The 24,296-nt window shown below is 40.7% G+C and overlaps 1 protein-coding gene across 4 annotated transcripts in view; it reads right to left on the bottom strand.

Moving 5' to 3' along the window:
- Nucleotides 1-9,978: 9,978 nt before the first annotated feature.
- CDK6 (cyclin dependent kinase 6) overlaps nt 9,979-24,296 on the bottom strand; it is a 243,913-nt gene continuing 229,595 nt past the window's right edge. For all 4 annotated transcript variants that reach the window (XM_059171112.1, XM_059171113.1, XM_059171111.1 and 1 more), the window contains exon 8: nt 9,979-20,328. In XM_059171112.1, the coding sequence (XP_059027095.1) occupies nt 20,182-20,328 (147 nt within the window). In that variant the 3' untranslated portion in view covers nt 9,979-20,181. The remainder of the gene's footprint in view (nt 20,329-24,296) is intronic.

Consider the following 24,296-nt stretch of genomic DNA (forward strand, 5'->3'; position numbering starts at 1 on the left):
GAAAAAGTAATTGAAAATCAACCTGAATCTTTTTTGGATTCTTGGAAAAAAGCAAAACAGACTTACACTCATTACATACATAAAAACTCCTTAACATCATCTTTCCCAATTTCTCTCTCTTTCCCTTGCTCGCACTGCATTGCACAACAGTTGCTGCTGGTTCCCATTTTCTCTCAAAAAATTTCCATGAACTCTCTCAAATGTAGCCCATTTATGGTTCTACTCCTCATTCTCTTGAGTAACCCACTCTGCTTTTTACTTTGAATCTGTCCTCTAGTCTCGTTTCTCTTCCTCCTCCATTACTCCTAATTGAAGCTGGGGACTCTCTGACCAAGGAAAGGCTTCTTTGTATGGACAAGAGGAAGATGAGAGTCTGTGAACAGTAAGATGGTTTTTCTAATGGCTCATTTATAGTGTTTTTAATATTCCAGGAATTTAATATATATTATTTCCAATGCTCCACCATAAACATGATAGCGATCGGTGAAAGAATATAGTGTTGTTGTTGTTTTTTAGCTCCTTCTTACCTTTGAGTTCCTTTGGCATGTTATACAGAGTACAGAGATTTTAAAAATATAATACTGCTATAATTCAACAGGAAATTTCTTGTGTCCTGTAGATATCTCCCCCACTGGCAATGTACAAGGTACTTTCCAGATGGCACATGGGATCCCGTGGGAGGACAGAGAAACAGGAAAATGACCTGTAAAACTATGAAGAAGGCCAGAGCTATTGGGAGCTCATCTGAATGGATTCCAGAAAGACTGGATCGGTCCTGGCCTTCTCAGAATATAACTTACAGTAACTCAATCGGAAGAATAACGAAATGCTTTATCCATCCTCTATACAAGTGTGATCTGCTAATAAATACATTTGCTTTCTAGCTATGGACCTATACCTTCTGCCAAATTTCTTAGACATGACTAAGAAATTACATCCCATTTTCCAGATGAGAAAAAACTGAGGCTAAGATAAGCCAGGAAATTTGCCTCAGGTCCCATAGTTAGAAAAAGTAGAAGCTGGGGCTTCAAACACAGGTGTTACAAACTTGAGAGCCTTTGCTTTACTTAAAATATCACACAGCTTTTGGGGGAATGAGGGATAATTGAAAAGTGGCATTACAGTTGGATTTGGAAGGTGGACAGACCCCCACAGAGGAGCTGAAGAGGAAGAACATTCCAGACAGAGGGAACAGCCTGAGTAAAAGGAAAGGTGATCAGATATGGCAGCATAGACCACCTGTGACAGAGGGAAAACAAGGCTAGAAACGTACACTGGAGCTGGAGGCAAAGGGCCTTGAATGCCAAGGAAAGAAGTTTTATATTATTCTGCAGGCAAAGTTTTTTCTTTTTTCTTCTCTCCCTCCCTCCTCCATTCCTTCCTCTCTTTCTCCCCTCCTCCCTCTTTCTTCTTTTTTTAAGATGAATTTGTTGAGAGAGAGAGTGGGAGAGGGACAGAATCTTCAAATAGACTTCCTGGCTGAGCATGGAGCCGAATGGGGTTCGATCTCAGGATCCATGAGATCATGACCTGAGCTGAAACCAAAAGTCAGACACTCAACCAACTGAGACACTCAGGCACCCCCTACAGGCAAAGTTTTTGAACAAAGGAATAACATGAGCATGATAAAAGACAAAACTTTAAATAATGATGGTCTAATAATAACAGTAACAGTATTTAATATTAATACTACTAATAATGATTCACTGGAGGAAGGATTTTTAACTTGAATAGCATTCAAAGACTTTAATTCGAAAGGCATCTTTGGTGCACCTGGGTGACTACATTGCTTAAGCATCTGCCTTTGGCTCAGGTCATGATCCCGAAATCCAAGGATTGAACCCCATGTTGGGCTCCTTGATTCTCCCTCACCCACCTGCTCTTTCTCTCGCTCTCTCCCTCTCAAATGAATCAATAAAATCTTCAAAAAAAGGTCATCTTTAGGTACACTTGGACCGACTTGATCTGTATCCAAATTTAGTAGTATAAATGTTCTATACTTTTCATTGTTGTTGTGAGAAAAACCAAGAATTTCACATTGTATGTGAGAACATCAGCAAAAGAGACAACAGAAACCCAATCCATGGGGCGCCTGGGTGGCTCAGTGGGTTAAGCCGCTGCCTTCGGCTCGGGTCATGATCTCAGGGTCCTGGGATCGAGTCCCGCATCGGGCTCTCTGCTCAGCAGGGAGCCTGCTTCCTCCTCTCTCTCTCTGCCTGCCTCTCTGCCTACTTGTAATCTCTCTCTGTCAAATAAATAAATAAATCTTTAAAAAAAAAAAAAAAAAGAAACCCAATCCACAAACTCAAGTGTTTGTTGTTGGAGTGGGCATAACCCTAGACTGGAAATGGAAGCATAGAGCTTTCATGTTTGAAGACATAGTCATTGTGATTATCCAACTATAGTAAGCAAAACAGTAAAAGATAGGGAACAGGGTAAATATCCATTATAAGGGAGCTGGTTAAATAAAGTATGGCACATCCAGGCAATGGCCAACTATCCAGATATTTAGAAAGTGATATACAGCTGTATGTACTGATCTAGAAAAATGGCCACTATACAATATTAAGAGAATTTTAGAAGAATATATAGAATATGAGAGCATGAGCATTAACAAGAAGATATATTGGCTGAACCACATGAAATTGTTGATATTCAGCAATTTCTAACCTATAAGAATGGCAATTTCAAGTGATTTAACTTACTACATATATATGCTTGAATATGTCTAGGGAAATTTCTGAAAAGTTTACACACTAAACTCTTCCTGGTGGTTACTTTATAATAGTATTAGTGAGTTGAAGCAGGGGGCATAAGAATTATTTTTCACCAGATAGCCTTGTTTTCTGATTTATTTGATTATAAAACTGCTCAACTAATCAACTCCCCTTTCTCTGATTCCACACTCGCCATTCAGTTCTGGATATAATTTTACCTACACAGAGAGAAAAGAGTGACCATGATTATCTTGTGCTCCAAACAGGTATATGTCTCACTGTAAAAAATATAAAGAGGATATATATATTTTTAAAGATTTTGAATCATGAAAACCAAGTAGCCATTCACTTTATTTACTTACCTACTTACTTAATAGTCTTGAGTTCTTTTATTTTTTTACACTTATCAACCATGAATTCATTGGGAATGGGCTCCAGCAGCTCAGTATCCTCTCCCCTGGTTCTCACAAAGTGTGGAGCAGGCTTAGCACTCTAGACAAACCCAAGGACCTTTCTCTTGGGGTTCCTTCTTTTCCAGATCACACACTTCAGGAGGCCATTTTGGTTCTTGGAGTACTTAATATGCTCAATATGTACATTAATTCTCAAGGCAAGAGTCTTGCCCTTGTTTGTTTACAACCATGTCAATAGCCATGCTGGGTAACACTGCAGACTCTTCAAGTCTTGCCATTGATAACATTTGTGGGGCATTCCTTTTTGAACAGTGCCATTCTCCTGATGTCTACAATATCACCTTTCTAATAGATTGGCATGTATGTGGCCCAAGGAACCACTCTGTGTCTTCTTAAAAGGCCTAGAGAACATAAAGTGGGTGCCTTTCCTCTTTCCCTTTGTGTTGGTCATTTTGGCAAATTACTGGAAGATGACGGTTCCGGGCGAAAGGGAGCCATTCACTTAAATTACATTTCCTTTTATAAACCTGTTGCTCAGTGCTATTATTAGGGCAGAGGCAGTGGAAGTTACCAAGTACAGTGAGTCAGAAAGGAAAATTCCTGATGTTCATTAGACCTTCAACCAAATCAATGCATGATAATTTTACTGTAACTCTCCTCTTGTTCCATCTCTATCGAGGTGACTCACAAGCTATAAAAGTTCTTCTCCAATTATTTCAGGTTGGCTTTTGTTAGCAATGAAAGAGAACAGCTTTAATTAAAAAAATTAACTTGCTTGAGGTATAGTTTACATGCAATAGAATTCACCAGTTTAAAATGTATAGTTTGTTGAGTTTTGATAAATGCATAGTCATGTAAGTACCACTACAGTCAAAATATAGAACATTTTCATTTCTCTAAAAAAAGTTCCCTTACACTTAGCTTTGTGTTTTTTAGAATTTCATATAAATGCAATCAAATAAGAAGTATCCTTTCATGTCTGATTGCTTCCACTTATCATGATACTTTTTGAGATTCTCCTGTTCTGTGCGTAGCAACAGTTGTTCCTTTTTATTGCTATGTAATATTCCACTCATTTATAAATCACAGTTCCCATCTTCATGGACACAGTGATGGCCATTTGGATTGTTTATAGTTTTTGCCTATTATGAATAAAGCTGCTATGAACATTCATATTAAAATGTTTGTGTGCACATATGTTTTCATTTTCTCTGAGTAAATACCTACCAGTGGGGTTGCTGGATTGAATTGTATGTTTAACTCCCAACTCTTTCCAAAATGGCATCCTGTATTGTTTTGCATTAATTACTGAGATCAATGGTGAGAGTTTCAGTTGTCCCATGTCCTCACCAACACTTGGTGTTGTCAAATTAAAAAAATTTAGCCATTCCAGGAGGTATGTAGTGATATCTCATTGTGGTTTATATTTGTGTTTCCTGAATGACTAATGTAGTTGTCCATCTTTTCAGGCACTTATTTTATTTATCTTCTTTGGTGAAGTTTTATTTCAAATCTTTTGCTTATTTAAAAAATTGGATTATTTGTCTGAATACCAATCCTTTGCCAGAATGTTTTGCAATATGCCCCCACCCCAATCTGTGGTCTGTCTTTTCATTTTATTAATGATTTCTTTCCAAGAACAAAGTTTAAATTTTTTTTAAAAGTTTTATTTATTTATTTGAGAGAGAAAGAGAACATGAGCAGGGGGTTGGGGGAAGGGGAAGATGGAGAGGGAGAGGGAGCGAGAGAATCCCAAGCAGACTTCCCACTGAGCATGGAGCCTGATGCAGGGCTCCATCCCAGGAAACTGAAATCATGACCTGAGCTGAAACCACAAGACTGATGCTTAATCAACTGAGCCACCCCAGTGCTCCTGTTCTGGTAGCTTTTTGTTTTGTAGGGTTTTTAGGAGTTTCTCCACAGACTCTCATGTTGTCTGTGAATAAGGACAACTTTGCTTTCTTTCCAATCTTATGCCTTCTGTCTTTTTGACTATTGTACTACTAGGATCCCTAACACAATATTGAATAGAAGTGCTGAAAACTGACATCTTGGCTTATTCTTGAACCTAAGAGGAAAGTAAGTTGAATTTAAATTCTATTTAGGTTCAACACTGTACCAGGTCTACTTTGTACCTCACACCTTTTACAATACACAAAATGAGAGTACCTCTCATTTTACATCTAACACTTTCCTCATCCATGTACCAACCAATTCTTCCTGAATCCACTCTGAAGGGAATTTTTACCCCTGCACCATTTCATCAGGACTTCTGTTCAAGGTCACTCATATTTTCCATATTGCTTAATCAATGGTCATTTCTCAGCCCTCTTTTTATTTTTTTTGGACCTACCAGTGGCATTTGTCACAATGATCACTGTATTTTCCTCAAAAAAATTTCATCATTCTCCAGACATCATGTTCATCTGACATCACATGTTCATTCTTAAGGCCATTTAGGGCAGGCTACGGTGGTGGCTCAGTCAGTTAAGCGTCTGACTCTTGATTTCAGCTCAGGTCATGATCTTAGGGTCTTGAGATCAAGCTCCACAACAGGCACTGTGCTGAGTGTGGAGTCTGCTTGTCCCCCTCCTTCCAGTCTTCCCCCTGCTCTCTTTCCCTCTCAAATAAGTAAATAAACAAATAAAATCTTAAAAAAAAGTAAAGGCCATTTAGTCTTTGCTGCTTATTTTTCTTTATCTCCTTCTCTATAAACATCAGGGCCTGGTTCTGATTCTTCTCCTCTCAGTCAATGATAATTTGATCTTTCCAATTGCTCAAATCAAAATCCTTAGAGATGTTTTAGCAGCTTCTCTCTCATTGCCTGGAACAGAGTAAAGGTTCAGTAAATGCTGAGTGAGTGAGTGAGTTTCCAATGACCGATAGAGGACATACATCTAACTGACATGCTCAAATAGATGCATTCACAGACTACTGCTCCTGGAAACAGTATTTCATATACTGAACAAACAGGGTGGGCTGGGGAGAAATGTCTATCAGCAGGGGATCTGCTAAGTAAATTATAGTTCATTTACACAATGACATACATACTATGCAGCCATACTACGTAGTGATATAATTTTGTATTTACTGAAATGACAAATCATCCAGGATATTATGTAAAGCAAATAAATGACCCCCAAAGCATAACTTATTGAAGGGTGGGCACAGTTCATTTCTGTGGTATAAAATTATATTCATGTATCTAACGTGTCTTTCTAAAGCTAGATATGTAGGAATTATTTATCAATATATTAACCATAGTTTTATCTAGGTGGTAGGATTTCAAATAACACGTTTTCTTTGGTTTTTGTATTTTTAGATATTTTATAGTCAACATGTAAGTTACACATAAATTGTCTCAGTCACTCATTCATTCAACACTATTGAACCTCCACTCAGTTTTAGACTCCCTAGACCCTAGAACATCCAATCACATTTTTTAAAAAGACTTGTTTAAGAGAGATCAACCATGAGCAGGAGGAGGGGAAGAGAGAGAGAATCTCAAGCAGACTCCCCTGTGAGCACAGAGCCCCAGGCAGGGCTCAATCTCATGACCTTGAGATCATGACCTGAGCTGAAACCAAGAGTGGGCTGCTTAACCGACTGAGCCACCCAGGTGCCCCAATCCCATTTCTTTCTTATCTGTTGTGTGCAACCTTATTTTAGGACTGTTTGAAGTTGACACCACCATCTACTTCTGACTCGGAGAGAACGACTTGAAGAAATAAGATAGTTTGTATTTGAAGGGCATGTCCGAGTATCTAGCACTTGGGGGATGGCTCTTTGAATATTAATTGCCTCCCATCTCCTCTTCAGAGAACCACTTTTGCTGCCCCACAGCTAAATAACACTGTATCACAGAGGCATCCTACAGGCAGGAGGGAAGGTCTATTGTCACAAACTGTCACTCTGGATACTTTTGCCTCTTTGCATCAGGTGCTGTTTGAAAGCTGAGGCCAGTAGGTGTTGAGTGAATATAAGTAAACTTGACTTTATCAGCTTTCTGAATACACTGTCATAATAAATATCATTTTACAAGGAGGAATCCTGGAGATCACAGAAGTACAGGATTTAGAACACCAGACCCCATTCCCAGTGCTCATGTCTCCTCTATGCTGATGCAGTACTTCTCGAAGATGTTCTGCAGGAGTGAATTGTAACGGGGGTGGTGTTTGGTGATGTGGTGGTTCTGTGCAGTTATTGAAGTCACAGAATGTCTTTGAAGTCCTCTATATTACTTAAAAAATTTGAATTTTGCATTTATTCCACCATTTATATACTTAAAAAAGCATCTTTCTTCAATGAAAACCATTTTTCTCTTTTAAGCAAAATTGATGCTTGAAGAAAGTAGATCTTTTTATCTGTGGCTTTGTATTCTCTCCCCACTGTATACTCCAGGTTTCTGGGAATTCCCATTTGAAAAGCGCAGGCTCCCCTAGCATTGCTTTTACCCACACTTAAATAAGGACACTACTCTTGCACTTAGTTTAGATTTGCTTTCCTTTCTCTCTTTTTTCTTCTTAAGATTTTATTTATTTATCTGACAGAGGGACAATGAGAGAAGGAACACAAGCAGGGGGAGTAGGAGAGGGAGAAGCAGGCTTCCCGATGAGCAGGGAGCCCATGCAAGCCTCAATCCCAGGATCCCAGGAACACAACCTGAGCCAAAGGCAGACACCCAACTACTGAGCCACCCAGGCGCCCCTATACTTAGCTTTCCAATAGCTTGAAATTACAGTGCAGAGCAGCGGCCTCAAGCTAAAGTACTGGTAGAGGGGAGAGGGAGCTGTACTAGGACTTCCGCAGCAATTGACAGAAATTTCCCCAAGCTACCTAAGTTCAATGGAGGAAAAAAAAAAGAAGCTAGAGACAGACTTCATTATAAGGATATGAAGAGTTCCCAAGCCTGGGGAAGATGAGTCAGAAAGCTGTCTGGCTTCAGCCTCTGCACATTACCAGCCCCCTCCCTAGGCCAGCACCTCAGGGTCCCCTGTGCACACAGCAAGAAAAACAGCTATCTGCGGCTCTGAGTTTACAGGTAGCACTTGCAGACATCTAAGAGATGGACGCACTATCTCTTGGTCCCACATTCCATGGGATATGATGGGATATGATGGTTGTTCCATTTGCTACATCCAAAAAAGGGGGGCATTTGTAGAACAGATAGGACCTCTTGGGGCCCATCCCTGACATGAGTTCTTCCCTAGAGAGCAGGTAAACTGGGTCGATACAAGGGCAAATCAGTGGCAAAGGCCTTTGGCCTTTTAATAGAATGTTCTAAGTTAGAATAGCAGAGATAGCTAGGGATCAAGTGAAGGATCGTTCTGTACGCTGCTTTGATGTAAATGGTCTAGTCAAACCTGACTGCAGATGCCCACGGTTTGTGGAAATACGTGTAGTTATGCCTTAATCTAAAAAACGTTTTGAGGTTTTATTTATTGAAGAAATCTCTACATTCCCATGTTGGGCTTGAACTCATGACCCCAGGATCAAGAGTCACCTGCTCGTCCAACTGAGCCAGCCATCATCATCTTGATTTTCTGTATTATCCCCCCCTGAATTTTTCACGCAAATTTTAAAATGTAATTTAGGGCCTGTTAAACATAATTAAGGTAAGTCCTAATGAGAGCTCCTCCAGGGAATTCTGGAGGACTAATTAAAAAATACCTGGTATCAGGGCACCTGGGTAGCTCCATCAATGAAACGGCTGACTTCTGATTTCAGCTCAGGGTCCTGGGATGGAGGCCTGCGTTAGGCTCCGCGCTCAGAGGGGAGTCTGCCCAAGACTCTCTCTCTCCCACTGTCCCACCACCCCTCCCCCACCACACTTGCATGTGCTCTCTAAAACAAATCTTAAAAGGCTACCTGATATACACGAAGACAGGGCCATATCAGACGGCAACACTTCTGATTCATTGTATACTATATCAGCTTATCACCCTGTGTCAGTATATAAGCAGTTGAACGAAGAGGAACACACATTAATAGAAACGGTATTCCTCTTTAACACCTTTCACTGGTTCCAAATCCCTTTATATGGATTCCAAAATCCCTTTATATATTCAACCTTTCCAACATCACCTCAAGATCCCTACACATACCTACCTCCCCTTACTAATTGTTCTCAAACATTAAGTCACTGCCTATTAGTGGGGTTGTGAAATCAGTTTAGTGGGTTGCCACCAGTGTTTTCAGAGTGGAGGATAATAAAAGAGAAAAGAGAAGTGAGGCACTCAGCATCATTTCGTGAGATCTAAGTTCCCAGTATATACATGTGTGCATCAGCTCGTGCATGTGGCTACCAGATCCTGTGGTGAGATTGGATTTCTCTCTGTAGGTTATGACCTGGATGTTAACAACCACAGCCCCAGGGGTGGCCTCACCAATTTTACTGCTTGTGCTTACATCATTGCATGCATTGCACACGCACAGTATTTCCGCTTGTATGCTTGGGAGACATTGATTTTCGGCTGAGTGCACTCAAGTACCACTTCCAGTGTGAACCCTTTGCTCATCTCCAGGTTATCAGCAGCTGGTTACACAAACCTTTTCATGGTCCTCATCTGGAAGCTTTGGAAAGGCCTGCCATGCTTTACTCGGTTTTATGCTGTCAGCGTTCAGCATGATCAACTTTGTTACTGCGGCTTTAAGCTCAATGAGCCGCTATTTAATTTTTAAAAACATCTGAAACCTGAAATCGAGTCTCTTACAATGAAAGTTTTAAACACATTCTTCTAAAACTTGCTATTTAATTATAAGTTACTTTACTTACTGTAATTATATTCATTTTACATTAAGTAAAAAGAGCAGTGACAATAATTCATTCCCAAGAAAGCAGTCTAAGATGGCTGTTTTTATGATTTTTATTTGCTACCAATATTTTTATTGTAAGAAATACAAAAGGTATGACAAATATACAAACCATTCTCTTTTTGCTTCAATTTAGCTTGTGCATATGTGAAAACAATGAACTGGACAGTGATGTTTCAACACTAATTCTTAAAAAACAATGAATTCGATTACCCAACAATAAATACCTAAATTTGCATTCTAGCACCCAGTAAGACATCCAGTTTCCAAAGGATTTGTGATCTGCAACCCTCTAGATTTTCTGACATGTTACCTTTGCTATTGCAACAGAGTCAACATTGGCAGCTGTCCCTCTCCAAGTGAGTCCTAGAGTAAGGCGCATGCTAGAATGACTGCCCCTGACCTCGGGCAGTCCAGGTCATTTAAGCATCTTTGACTTGAGCTACTCTTTAGAACAGATTGCTAGTGATGGGGGATTTAATGTAAGTTTGGGTAGTTCTTGGATTATATATCTTACATGATACAAACAATCTACTTTTCTATTTTCCTCTTCAGGTGGGAAGAGTCTAGATAAACTGACCTGTATTTTTATCTACCTAAAGGGAAAAAAGCAAGATCATTTAGCTCAGGATGCTATGAAGGGGGTAACTTTACATATAAGCTTTTTTTTTTTTTTTTTTTTTTTTTTTGTCCCAGGAGAGCTTTTTGTATGGAGGGTCGCTTGCCAGAGCAAGAGAGCCCCTCCCATTCTGCTCCTATCTACACCCATGGCCACTTCTCTTTGGGGGCTAAATGATCTGGTACATAGGAAGGTCTCTGCTTTCAAAGAGCTGCGCACACCCCCATATGGGGAGAGCACAGGGTTTCTGTACCCTGTGAGAAAGGATACCCACGTGAACCCAACAGGCCAGTGTGGTAACTCTCAACCTTACCTACGGAGAGAAGAACAGAAGCACTATCTATACCAAGCCATTGGCCAACATTCTCGTAAGACTGTGTTCCAGTGATTTCCATACCGCTCCTTTGACCTGCTCAATACAAAGCACCAAAACAGCATTCTGTAGCGATCTGAGCAAACGGAATGAGAGTCATTTTGCACCTTTAAGGAACATGCACCCTTGTAAGTTTGTACCCTGATATTAAAATAGCAGAATGAGTTTCAAGTACGAAGAAATACGGTAAAACTACGGCCTATAGATGGACAGAAAACAGCAGCCTGGAATGTGGTTTATAGTCTTGTTTCGTTTCTTTGTACCACAGCCAAAGTTGAATGCTCTGTAGGATGACTTGGTTTTGAAGTTAAGATGCACACAAACATGCCAGAGGGCATTTGGGATTGGTGCTGTGAGCACACTTCGTGCCCAGCCAAAGGTCAAGTAATAGTGGTGGCCAAGCCCGAGCAGGCACACCTGTGATGCCTGAAGCCTCCCTCTCATCGTGTCCCGGCCGCCCAAAGAGCGGCAGAAGAGGATAAAGAGCACCACACAGACAGGCCAGATGGGGGCAGGGAGCACCTCAGCGGGAAGGAGGGAGGATGCAGGGGACGGGAGGGCACTGGTTATCCTGGGCTGGTTCACACAGCCTAGATTAGTATCTGACATGCGCATGCACAATCTCTACATCTCCAGAACCGTGATTTCAAACACAGAAACCAACAGGTCAAATGTCCAAATTAAGATTTTTTTTTCTACATTTAACACATTTTCTATTATAAAAGTTTAAAAAAAAAAGCTTACTGGGTAGGACAGCCTTGCTGAAAACCTAGACTAAAGCTTTAACTAAGCCCTATGGGAATGCAGAAACACTACACTAATACACTTTACAGTGAAAACATGCACTGACACATCTCTGACATGGTAATCCTATAAAACCCTCTAGATCTAATCTGCACTCTACGGGAACCAATATTGTGCTTTTCTTAACACATACTGCTCTTCTATGCCAAACACTTGCCAATGAACCTTCAGATCAAAACCTAAAATAACCAGAAATGCCACAAGCTTCTGAGGTGTTGGGGACTGTTGGTTGTTAACACCCACTGCTGACTACTGTCCGTGCAGTCCTTGGGTTTGTTACCAGACTGAACTGCTTCTGTACAAAACCAAGTTGCTTGCAGCGCAGAAACTTGAATTTCTCCATCTGACACATTCTGGAAGCCCCAAGGCACAAGTTGACAGTTTGCTTCTACAGGAAACTCTCACACTGTTCTCCCTGTAACAGCTACTACCTGTTCCCACTATTGCACAGGACAACCATTGAGGGCACAAGCTCGCAGGGAGGAAGCTTCTCAAGGCCAGATATGAGAAGGCACCAGCCAGGCACCTGTCTCTGCCTGGCATCTTACTCTGATGGCCGTCTGGCCTAGTTCCCAGATTAAGGCAGTATTGGATGCTTTTCTATCTGGTTTTAATTTTTTTGCTGTATTTTCACACTATACTATACGTCTCTGACAAAAGAACTACAAAGTCATTTGCTTTATTCCTTTACATAATGGTAAAACACCTAGACACAAAAATACTACCCCTACAGACTTGAATTCTACTCATCATGTTAAAATGCATGCAGTGCTTTCGGGGCTTCGGCTAATTTTAATTTACTTAGCTCCATCAAGACCTGATAATGAACATTAGATGTGAAACCTAATGCCATTTCCTTTCAGCTGTATTCTCACAGGACTAGTGTGATTCAGAAATAAATAACATACATGAATAATAATAGAAATAATTTATGCAAGTGTAGAACAACTTGAAATAGAAATTCTCCACCTTGATAAGTGCTGATTTTAGGGGTAGTTGCTGCTATTCATCCCGAGTACTAACTAATATATTTACTATTGGTCATAGTAAAACACATGAATACAAAATAAGTGAGAAACTGTAATATTCACGTGGATGTTGTTGCAAACACAGGACCAAACTGAGAAGCTGTATAATGTACTTGGTAATGGGGGAGGGCAGTTCAAGAACTGTATTACTGCTGGGAACTATTTTCATTATTCAGACTTCAAGGTTAAATTAGAAGTTGCTGGTGATCACAGAAGTATTGCCAACTAATACATATTATTGCATTTCAAAAAAACTTAAGATTAGAAACTTTCAAGTACGATGGGTATCTTCAGGACTATAACCTAAGCATGTCAGCAGAATTTGGCCAGAAACCACAGAGCGTTAGAAATTAAGTAACTGTGTGTGGCTCTATGCTCACTCCTTAGTGCTACAGTAATAGGTCCTTAACTGCAATATGTAGTTATATGCCCCCTTTATCAAGGAAACCTGTATTTGAAAATCCAAAGTCCTAAGGTAGAGGAGTTACTTGCTTGATGAAACAATTCATACACAAGGTCCTCTAAACAGGAAAATCTCCTACTATGTGAGATAATTGGTCTATTTACCCTTAGCTATTTGACACCCCCCCTCCAAAAAAAGGGAAAGTAGAAAGTAGAAACTAGAGAGTGAGGAGCTTTCGCCAAGACAGAAAATAAACAAATTTTCAAAACAAAACTTTTCCACGCATATCTTTTGCCACCATATATGTAGAATGATAGAAAATAAAAAAATAAAAAAAATCTTTCTTGTAATTATACATCTTCTCTTAAAAAAAAAAAAAAAAAAAAAAAGCTGAGCTTAGCGCCTGAGAGATGCCCGGTACATGCTTCATACAGAGCGGCATCTCTTTATTATACTATTATTACTATACCCGAACTTTCAAAGAATTGTGTTGTACTTTATTTATGCACAGAAGACACCCGTTTGCTTCTAGGGGCATTCTACTTCCTAGGACTGCAGAACAGATGCCTCTGAGACAGCAGCAGGGCACATGGACCGCCGACTGTACCCCGCCCGGTGTGTACTAGGTTTCAGGTCCCAGCCAGCTCCGCCCACTACCACTCCACTGCCAAAGGGGCGGGGTGACCGCGCGGCGTACCCTGGGGTGGGGTGGGGTTCAGGTGGGCGTCTAGTGCTGACCACGAGCAAGTTAAGTTTAGACTGGCCCAACTGGTAACAAATTCGAGGTCTGAATTTGGCTTTCCATTTAGAGGCTTAAATTGGACTCTACTTTGGTGGGGTTTTGAGCAGACAGATAAGGCCGAGGAGTCCCCACAGAGCTCTGGCCAGCCCCTAGTGTGTGCGGTGTTTCGATTTAGAATGTATTAGTGAGACTTGCCTGCCGGCTACTCTGCAGGCAAGTTAAGCAAGCACTATGGAGTTTCCGCCCCGCAGGAGGAGTAAACTGCCTTTGTTTTACCGTGCTAAGGCAACTCTGAAAAGTACTATAACTGTCTTCCTCCTAAATTAACACTTACTGAGGAAAAGGATTTCTAAAATTACCTAAAATCATCTGGGGGATGATCAGTCTCTGAGTAGACCTGTGAATTAAAACATAGCAGTGTATGGGTATATCTCTATATAGACACAGAGAGAAAGTTGTCAAAGAAATTCCCAAGTGGAGAAATGAAAGATTTATGTAAATATACTCCTAGGTTATTATGCTCACATGCTTGGACAGGATTTTTACAAAATTGCACTTCTTGTGAATTTACACTTGTGATGAAATTACCATGCCTTTTAGTGTATAAGGGCTCTGTTTCAGCATGGCCAATTCTTCAGAAAAAAATCATTTTGTCTATTTAAATACCAATGTTACTTATTTTACTCACCTGATTTCTAAATGAGGATTTAAAATTTTAATCAATGTATAAAGACATCATGGTACGAAATGGGAAAACACCAGACGGGGGTACAGGTACTTTGGCTGAGGCCACAGGAGTTTTCCACTCCTAAGGAAACTATCCAGGTCACAGGTGAGTGTTGCCTTTTAACTATTAAGTCTATCTATCTTTGTAACTTCTGCACCTAGAAGAGTGAGGTAATTAGGTACCTCAAAAAAAATGCTTCTTGGAAAATAGGTCTTGGCTCTCTTTATGCACTTAAATGATCAAAATGCGTGTATTATTCACTCTCAAGTACAACTCCCCTTCAGACAATTGTTCAGAACCTAGCGAATAACTAAAATATCAAGGTCAATCATCCCCAAAAAACAAGTGCTAAGCAAGAGTAAAATATGTGCAGAAAAATAAAGTTAGAATGAAGTCTTGCGAAGTACCTCTTTAGCCTTACTCAGATTCCACCCTCCCCCCGAAAGTGCCACCTTGTGGAATATATTGGAATGAAACAAGAAAGCCCATGTCTTAGGTCAGTGTGAAATTTAAAACAGATATTTGCAAGAAAAATCGTTTCCCTTTCCTACCTTACAACCTTCAAATTGCTGTAATAGTCTTTAAGTAGATGCTTGGGGAAAAAAAAAAAAAAAAGCCTGTATAAGTTTTCAAGAGGCTCTTGTTTTCTTCCTGAAGGCCCGAGCACCAGTATCAAAGGAAACATAAATATGTTGATGGAAGTTCATGCATTTATCTAAACTCCCTGGGAATGCTAAGAAATAGAAAACATTTTGAAAAAGCTGATTCATACTTCATTAAGACAAACAAACAACTGAGGAAAAAATAAAAAAAAAACACTTAAAATCAGACCCCTCCTCTTTCACATATCTGCTGTATACAAACATCAGAAGATAGAAAAGGCCAGAGGAAGCTTGTGGTTTATTTTCTGAAAAAGTACAAGTTAGAAATGCTTGAGATATAGGTATGTAACACAAAGAGGTTGAAAACTGCATGGATAAGAAATGAAAATGCTGTTTTCTTGTGCTTGTGGAGGAAAACACCACTGTTAATTGTCTGAGGGCTCACATTGCTGGACAGGCTTTTGGGTAGCCTCGAGAAGTTTCTCCACGGTGGGGAAGGAGCACATAGCTATGTTTCTAGTTATACATCTGAATTGTACTGGATGCACATGATTTGGGCTTCAGTTTTTCAAAAAAATCCTGGTGGCACAGGAAACGTGCCTTTTAAAAATTCAGTATGTATATGTATTTCTTACAATGAACACTCTTAGGCTTGTATAACAAGTGTAGCTTCTCATAGCTGCTTCCTCCCACAAACTAAGAAAGGAGTACAGGTAGTTTAGTTTCTTCAGGCTGATAACTGAAATGGCAACTGCTTTGGAACAGCTTTTCTGTAAGACATGTTTTAGAACATATCGGTTTCATAGTTGCCAGGGGACTGTAATATAAATTCTTACAATATATTTGTTAATATCTATCCTTCAAAATATATCTAACTTTGAAACTACCCTTTTTTGAAAACCTTCACTTTTTTTCTGAATTTCCTCTATCCATTGTCCACTGTTTTAGGACTTTTAAGATTTTGAAATCATGTCACATCTTTATTTTTATAAAATAAAGACACTGTTTTAACATGTCACAATGTAAAACATGCATTCTTCTGAATTCTATCAATACCTCAGAATTTATAATGTTTCAACATTTTCTTTCCAAGGTAAATATTCTATAGTTTCTGTACTAACACAATTAAGTAATTACAGTGGCTTGTTAACTTTTACTATTACTCTTTCTTAGACCTGATGATGCAACAAAAGCCTGCTTTTGGAAAATGTTAGACACTCTCTTGTGTGCTTATCATACAAATAGTCCAGTTGTCACTTATAAGAAGCAATTATTTGAAGAGCAGAATTTTAATGTTTGTATTAGAAGCTTACATGATTTTAATTTCCATAAAGGAATGAGGATTACATTACTGACTTTAATAGGCACCACTTTTAAGAGAAGCAGCTGTAGTTAAAAGCTCAATTTTAATACATAATTGAAGGTTCACAATGTTTGGTACTATTTAGTTTTTTTTCCAAGATGGACAGTACCGCATTCTGGAGTCATCAAAAAATAAAGATAAAATCTTTAGTAAGGGGTACAGATTCTCTTTATGATATCCCGTGCATTCTGAAATTTTCATTTTTACTTAAAAAGGTAGAGATTCTACTCTGAGGTAAATACTTTGAACAATTTTTCCATAAGACACAATGGGCTAAATGAAAAGTGTGCCATTCCTAGTGTGCGATTTCCTGAGACAAAATCATGAGAATACAGAGGGATAAAATGGCTCGGAGCTCTTGTCCAAAACAGGTTCTTTGCTTCTTAGGTTCCTGTCCACTTTAAAGGAGAGACAAAAGTGGGAGGTGCCAAGGCACTGGGTTCTTAAAAGCTCTTGGAAGCTATGTTTTTAAGGTTAGAAGATTAAGGCCTTATTTCCTTTGCCACATGATAGCTTATGATGCTGAAACGGACAGGTGTCTCTTTTATTCTTCAGTGGGACTGTTAGAATTCCAGCCCACACCACAGTTCCCACAGTGCCTGGACCACCAGAACAACTGTCACGTAGAAACCAGCAGCCACAGGCCAGCACCAGTTCTCTTATGAAATGTGAACGTGATTTTCAATCTGACCCCAGATTTTTCCTGTTATAAGAGGCTTCAGTATACCCCTGGGGCAGTGTGGCCTTTGCAGCTAACCATGCCTTCACTTTTGGCAAAGACCTTTGAAACCATATGTCCACAGAAGAATAAGCTGTATTTAGTCACGTCCTATGGTGCTATACGTGTCCAGGTGACCTAATGCTAAGGGTGCTTCTGTGGGATCTGCATTCGAGAACGGGTAGGCCAGATATACAAGACATAAAGCAGAGGGTAATCACTCAACTCCCAAGCAGTACACATGGAAGAGCTGGGGTCAGACTCTTGAAAGTTCAGAAAGGCTAAGGTGCCTCCTCCTGCCTCTCCGAGGATAATCTGCAAGTATCCAATGCTGAAACTGTTTGTGCCTTTTTTTTTTTTTTTTAAATAAACACTACCAAGAAATGAACCAAAAGTATATGCTAGAAATAAAGTGGGGCTCTCTACTTGTTTAAAATTCTCAAGAATGCTGAAAAATTCCAGTTTAGAACAGCTGCATTTTTCTCGAGAGAACTTAGGAAAAACTTAAAAAAGCAGAGTCAAATTATATACACTCTGATCATGAATGTGAAACAAAAAGCACATGACGAATCAGTGCAGTGAGTTTTAAAACTCAAATGTCTAGGCCCCAGCAAAAATGTCTTGGTATTCTGACCTGCCGTCAAAGGAAAAGCAGAGCTCACTGTTCCAAGAGAGACATCGCCTCCTAACCCCCATGCTCTGGATTCGTTATATCTCAAGCATTTATAAGGGATAACAAAGCATAATCAATATTGTGAACAACGAAGAAAGCGTAAAACAGTCATATGGCCCATCTTCTCATTTTGTATCCGGTTTTAGACAAATCTTCCTGCCCTTCAAGTTACTGAGTTAGAAAAATGTTAAACAACGTATATATTAAAAAAGAGTAATTCCCACCCCAAAAAAGCTTTCCAGGAGAAAAGTCTCCTAATTTTTTTCTTGCTCAAGATGGTAGTATAGAAATACTGAGCTGTGAAGAATTCAGGAAGGCTTGACAACATATAAACATCATCTGGAACATTTTCTACTGAGGGAAGCAATGTTCATTTTTTGAAAACCCTAACTCTAAACATAGTCTAACTGTTGCACGCACTCAAATCACGAGTCAGAAAGCAAAGACAGCTAAACTTCCAGAAAGATGCTTAATCTCTGTGTCTTTGAGCACTAATCACATATAAGGCAGAGATGACACTGGGACATCAAGAACAGTAGAGAAAACGGCAAGAGAAAAAAATAAAGCTGTTCACAATGCCCAGGTCAGGCTGGCTCTGCAGAGAGGAGGAGTAGGCACAAGGCACTAGGAACGAGCACAGCCTGGGGGATGGAGAAAAGATCATTTTAGAGAGTAAATATAGATTTCTAAACAACAGTTAAACAACAGTTAAAGACATTCCCTCTGATTCTGACAATATATTCTACAAAAATTGTAAAACACTAAGTAACTGTTTAAAGCAATCTATATGCTGGTGATAAGAGAAGAACCAGTCCTCTACTCACTGCCTAGATAACAACAATGAATGCCAGGTAGGAAGATTGCATGAGAACGAGGACATACTGGGGGGGCCCTGTTAGGATCGCGAAATCGGAGCCATAAAACACAATCTGAATCTAAGTATTCACAAAAGGGCCACTGAAAGCAAGCAAGCAGGAGGTGTTTGTGAAAAGTGTGGGCAATCTGTTATCAGTTATGTAATGGTAGTACTATATATTAGAGGTCTTGGAGGATAGATATGATGGACACTTTGCAAACAAGGCAGTGCATGGTAGAAAATGTACAGTGTAATAGGGAAAACTTAAATGGTATCCCTGTCTCTGGTCAGAGAGAACTATTCTCCACACCAAGACAGCAAACAGTTTCTGACAAATTCCTAAAATCAAAAGCAAAATAAAGTAACAACAAAACCAAAGAAGGAAATAGATTTCAAATCAGGAAATAAAGGCTTTCTCTAATTTTTTTTTTTTGACAAATTTTACCTATTTGAGGTATACTCCCTAAATCTATAGCAAGTAAGAAAAAGCTTATAAGGGTATTTTTCAAAATAAACAATAAAAGCATATAAAACAAGTTAAAATGGACTTATACTGAGTAAATTCAGCTTTTTTGGAAGAGTAACTAGAATGTATGCTTTAAAAAAACAGGTCTCTTAAAAGATACCAGTATTTTTTTTTTCCTTTTGTTGTGTGTATAAAACCTCATCTAGATAGTGAACCTTTTAATGCTAGCAAACTTACTGCTTTTGACCATGAAATTCTGAGGACATGGGCTCAACTTTCTAATTCAAGAAGCCCATTCTGATAAATCACCTGTAGTCAACAGAAACCTGTTATTTATAGGTCGCTTTGAGTCTTTCAAATTCAATTCTTCTTGTTGTTTACAGAAAGTAACACTTTAAGAGAACAAGAATCACACACACACACACACACATGCACGCACACACACACACTCTCACTCAAAAGTACCGAATCAGGCTGGGGCAGCTGCAGAGAGATTACATCATAACTCAGCTGTGCCTGGATTGCTCACTTCACACTGGCAGCATTCAAGGTTAGAAAAATGAAATGGCAGCACAATTGGTCAGCAGCTTCTCTTCTTCTGGAATTTTTCCAGGTTCTCGAAACAAACAGACAGACAAACAAACGAATGAACATAAAGCTGCAATCACTCTTGCATTGATTTCAAAACAGTAAACTAAGCGGTTTCCATGGAGAAGCAGAGCCTGTCCAGAAGACGGCAACTAGAAGGTCCCCAGCCAGTGATCCTCAGCAGCTCTGCTGGGGCTTACTCAGGGTGAGGGAGGGGTGGCATCAGCCACCAAGGGTGTTCTCCGGGTGATCAGCACAAGGCAGCGGCGGGGGGCCTTAGGCTGTGTTCATGTCTGAGCTGTTCTGGTTGGGTGGCAGACGGGCGTCCAGGTTCTCCTTGCGTCTCTCCAGGTCATGGAAGTATGGGTGAGACAGGGCACTGTAGGCTGATATTCTTTTGGCTGGATTGAATGTTAAGCACTTCTGTGATAAAGAAAGAATCATCGATTGATGTAAAACATGTCCATCTAAATAATATGTTTAGACAGTTACACATGTATTCACTACATGAATTAAGTGTGTCTAGAAAGAGAACGAGCATCTACTTCAAGGGACACTACAGGGCGCCTGGGGGGCTCAGTTGGTTGAACGGACAACTCTTGGTTTCGGCTTAGGTCATGATCTCACGGTGGTGAGACGGAGCCCTTCATTGGACTTCATGCGTAGGAGGGAGTCTGCTTGGGATTCTCTCCCCCCCCCCCGCCTCCTGCTCCTGCTCGCTCTCTCTTTCTCTCTCTAAAATAAATAAGGGGGTGCCCGGGTGGCTCAGTTGGTTTAAGTGTTTGCCTTTGGCTCAGGTCATGATCTCAGGGTTTTGGGATTGAGTCCCATATTGGGTTCCCTGCTCAGCGGTGAGTCTGATTCTCCTTCTCCCTCTGTGATCTCTCCTGCTTTTGCGCTCTCTCAGATAAAGTCTTAAAAAAAAAAAAAAAAAAAACTAAAAAAAATAGGTCACTAAACAAAATGTATAGATACAGCCGTCTTATATATGACCTCAAGGTATAAACTGCCCTTCAGGAAAAGGCAACAGCTTTTGGGTTGACTGTGGACTGTTACCTCCCCAGGCTTTCCCTTCAACCCACGCCGTATCCTTTAAAATATACTATTATTATTGTAGTATGTATACAACTTTATTTAGATAGTGATTTTTCTAATGCTAGCCAACTTAGTGCTACAGTCAGGACTAAGCTTTTAAACTTTTTACCCTCCCCAAGGTTTACTGATGAGTTAGGAGTGGAAGGGGGGTTACCTTGCTCAGGGGTAAAAGGCTAATTAATCATTAACAGTTTCTGACATATTTCTATAATCAAAACTAAACCAAACCAACAACAGAAGAAACAAAAAAGGAAATACATTTTAAACCAGGAAATAAAGATGTTCTCTATTACGGAGGGGGCAAGTAAGGGCCAACACCTAGGACCAACTTTTCTCAATCCACCAGCCAGCCACGGACTCTGCCCCAGGGCTGGACCACCCTCCAGGTTCAGTTCTGGTACTGAACTCTATTCCGGGCTGTCAGCCCAAGTGCAGGCAGAAGGTCAAAGCGGGGGAACGCCAACCTCTGGAGCAGCAATCTCTACTCCCCAACTGCCGATTCACCATCAAGCAGGCGGAGCGCTTCCCTAACCTCAGCTCCATTTCCACTCCAATCCTGGGTGTCCTTCAAATCCTCTTCCTGTCTTTCCACCAACACCTCCACAGTACCTAGCAGGTGGCCAGCACTAGTGAAGGATGAGTCAGACCCACCCATCACCCAGGACACACAAGGAGCAGAAAAACCCTACCGGCTTCCCCATCCGTGTAATGCAGTGCACACTGCAGTGAGCTGGGGACCTGAAATGTCTATCAGTTTCAGTCCTATCTGTCATCTAAAGACTTCACATTACCATGGTTACGCTGACCTTGTCCATTTAACCTGGGTTTTTGCTCTCGAGGAGCTCAGAGTCTCAGTCAGGTCCTGACTAGATTAGGACTCTCTCTAACATTCTGTTGAACACTACTGACCTGGAAAATTCTATATATAATTCCAGGCAAATTTTTGGGTCTCCTGAAATCTTAATTAAGCTCGGCTCCCCACCAGTCCGTGGATGGCGGTTTCTCACAACGACTCCTGAAAACAAAAGCGCCAAAGGGCAAGCAGAGGAAGGAGCTTATTGCTAGAATGGTCCTACTGTCTCTAATAGCAATAAACATCTAAGAGAAGTTTTACATGGGCTGGATTCCCTCATGACAGTAGAGCAGGGGCAAAATCCTTGAGCCTGAGTTTTCTCTTCCCCAGAGTCCAGGAAGGAGAAAATTAGGTAGTGACATTAGAAAAGGAAGCAGCCATTTTAATCCCCAGGACAGAGGGACAAAGAAAAAAAAAGTTGTGGGAACATGTTCAAGATAGAGAGACATGTCCCTAGAGGACTGTGAGGGAGGAAGCCCATTCCCACAGCTATCCTGATAGGCTTAGAGCTGGGAAGAGGGTGGAGAGGAGAACTCCTTAGCCTAATGTGAGTGTGTGAGAATCTCAGGTTGGAAGTCTCTTTCTTTTTTTAATGATTTTATTTATTTATTTGAGAGGGAGGGAGAGACACAGAGAGAGAGCGCGCACCCGCACACCTGCGCTCAATGGTCTGGGAGGGGCAGAAGGAGAGGGAGAGGCAGACTCCCTGCCAAGTAGTGAGCCCATTTTGGGGCTCCATCCCAGGACCCTGGAATCATGACATGAGCCGAAGGCAGGACGCTCAACTGACCGAGCCACCCAGGTGCCCCAAATTGGAAGTCTTAATACTTAAATCCTACAGAAACATGGATAGACATGGTGGCTAAGTCCCATCAGTGTTCTACCTCAACAGAGAAATTAGATGACTTGAGAATTAATTCAAAGTCTTGTGTAAGAATCTTGTTTCTCCAAGAAAATCTAATTTACTTGCCAAATAACTGATAAAATGAACTTCCAGAACTGCTATTTAGTCAAGAATTGACTACTGTGATGGACTGGATCATTTTTCAACACGTATCCTCCTCCTTCCCACCCCTCCCTTCACGGAAGAAATATTCTTTCTTCTATTAGAGTTGGCCTTGGCCATGTAACTTACTTTGGCCAATGGAACGTGGACAGAAGCAGCAGGGTGCCTTCCAAGCCTAGGCCATTGGGGCCATCATGTGTTTCTGCTTGCCCTTCTGGGAGCATCCACCTTCTATTATGAGAAAAACATGCCCCAGGGACCCAAAGGGCCTCTTGTTCTGGGGCCCAGAATGGGACACACGGAGAACACTTGTCCTTGATTCACAGGCCGCAGCACAGTGGTCTCTGCCAATCTGCAGACCCGTGAGCAAGAAATAAATGCTTACTGCTGTATGCCAGGGAGATTTTTGGGTTGTATGTTATGCAGCAAAAGCATACTAATCCAAGGAAATCCCTTGTCTCCTAGTATGTGCCTCAAGACTCTGAAAACAGTTCGACAGCAGAAACTTTTTTTAGCAAGAACTTCATACTTGGAATAAGTACCCAGCCTCTCAAGTTAACTACGATGAAGGGGACAAAACTTATAAAGATGGGTAGGCTTTGGATGTTAAAAATAATCATCCCCCTGAATGGTCTTATGACTGTGCACGACTTACATGTGTGAGAACATTTGTAAACACCAAGGTAGACATCCATCCGTACACGGCTGAGACACTAGAGTGTCAGCCTTGTTTTCAAATAAAATAAAGGACAATTCTCAGAGTGCTAAAACTCAAATGCTGTTTCTTAAATGAAACAACTTTCGGAAATACCTTTCCCTCTTTCATCTTTACTAAATCACTTTGAAAAGAGGCAACAAATATGGCTGGTGTTTCAGCTGCCTCTCTGGTACTGGACGGCTCTCTTTCTTCTGCTCCATAGTCCTCCCCTGTGTCCCTCTAGCAGGAAACAGTAAGATCTTTCAGGGGTTCTAAGCTTTGAGGTCCTGGGCTGTCCTCTCCTGGAATGCCCGTGAATTATTATGTTTTATCCTTATGCTTCTTCTAGTCCTGATGTCACTGGGGCTGCTTCTTGTTCCTTTGTTTTTTCTAATCTCTGCTGACACTGTCACCCTCTGCTTTGTGTCTCTGGTAGTCTCTTTGTGCCTTTTTCTTCTCTGTCTGCTACTTCTCTAGTTGAGCACGCGTTGTGTTGTATGACTTGGAAAGTCACCACTAGTGGGAGACACTGAATGAGTCTGGGGCATTGTCTGCTATCTTTACATTTTAAGGTGATTCCTCCTGATGTTGGAATTAACAGATACCCTGAGCCGTCTCTGGGTATCCCAGTAGCTAAAGGAGTGGGATGCTTCACTACTAAAATTGGCTATCATTGTGATTCTGTGTCCAGAATCTTCTAAGAGGAGCATTCCATTCAAAGTTCTTGCTGAAAAGGAAAG

This window comes from Mustela lutreola, chromosome 4 (genome assembly GCF_030435805.1).
Source record: "Mustela lutreola isolate mMusLut2 chromosome 4, mMusLut2.pri, whole genome shotgun sequence".
Lineage (NCBI taxonomy): Eukaryota > Metazoa > Chordata > Mammalia > Carnivora > Mustelidae > Mustela > Mustela lutreola.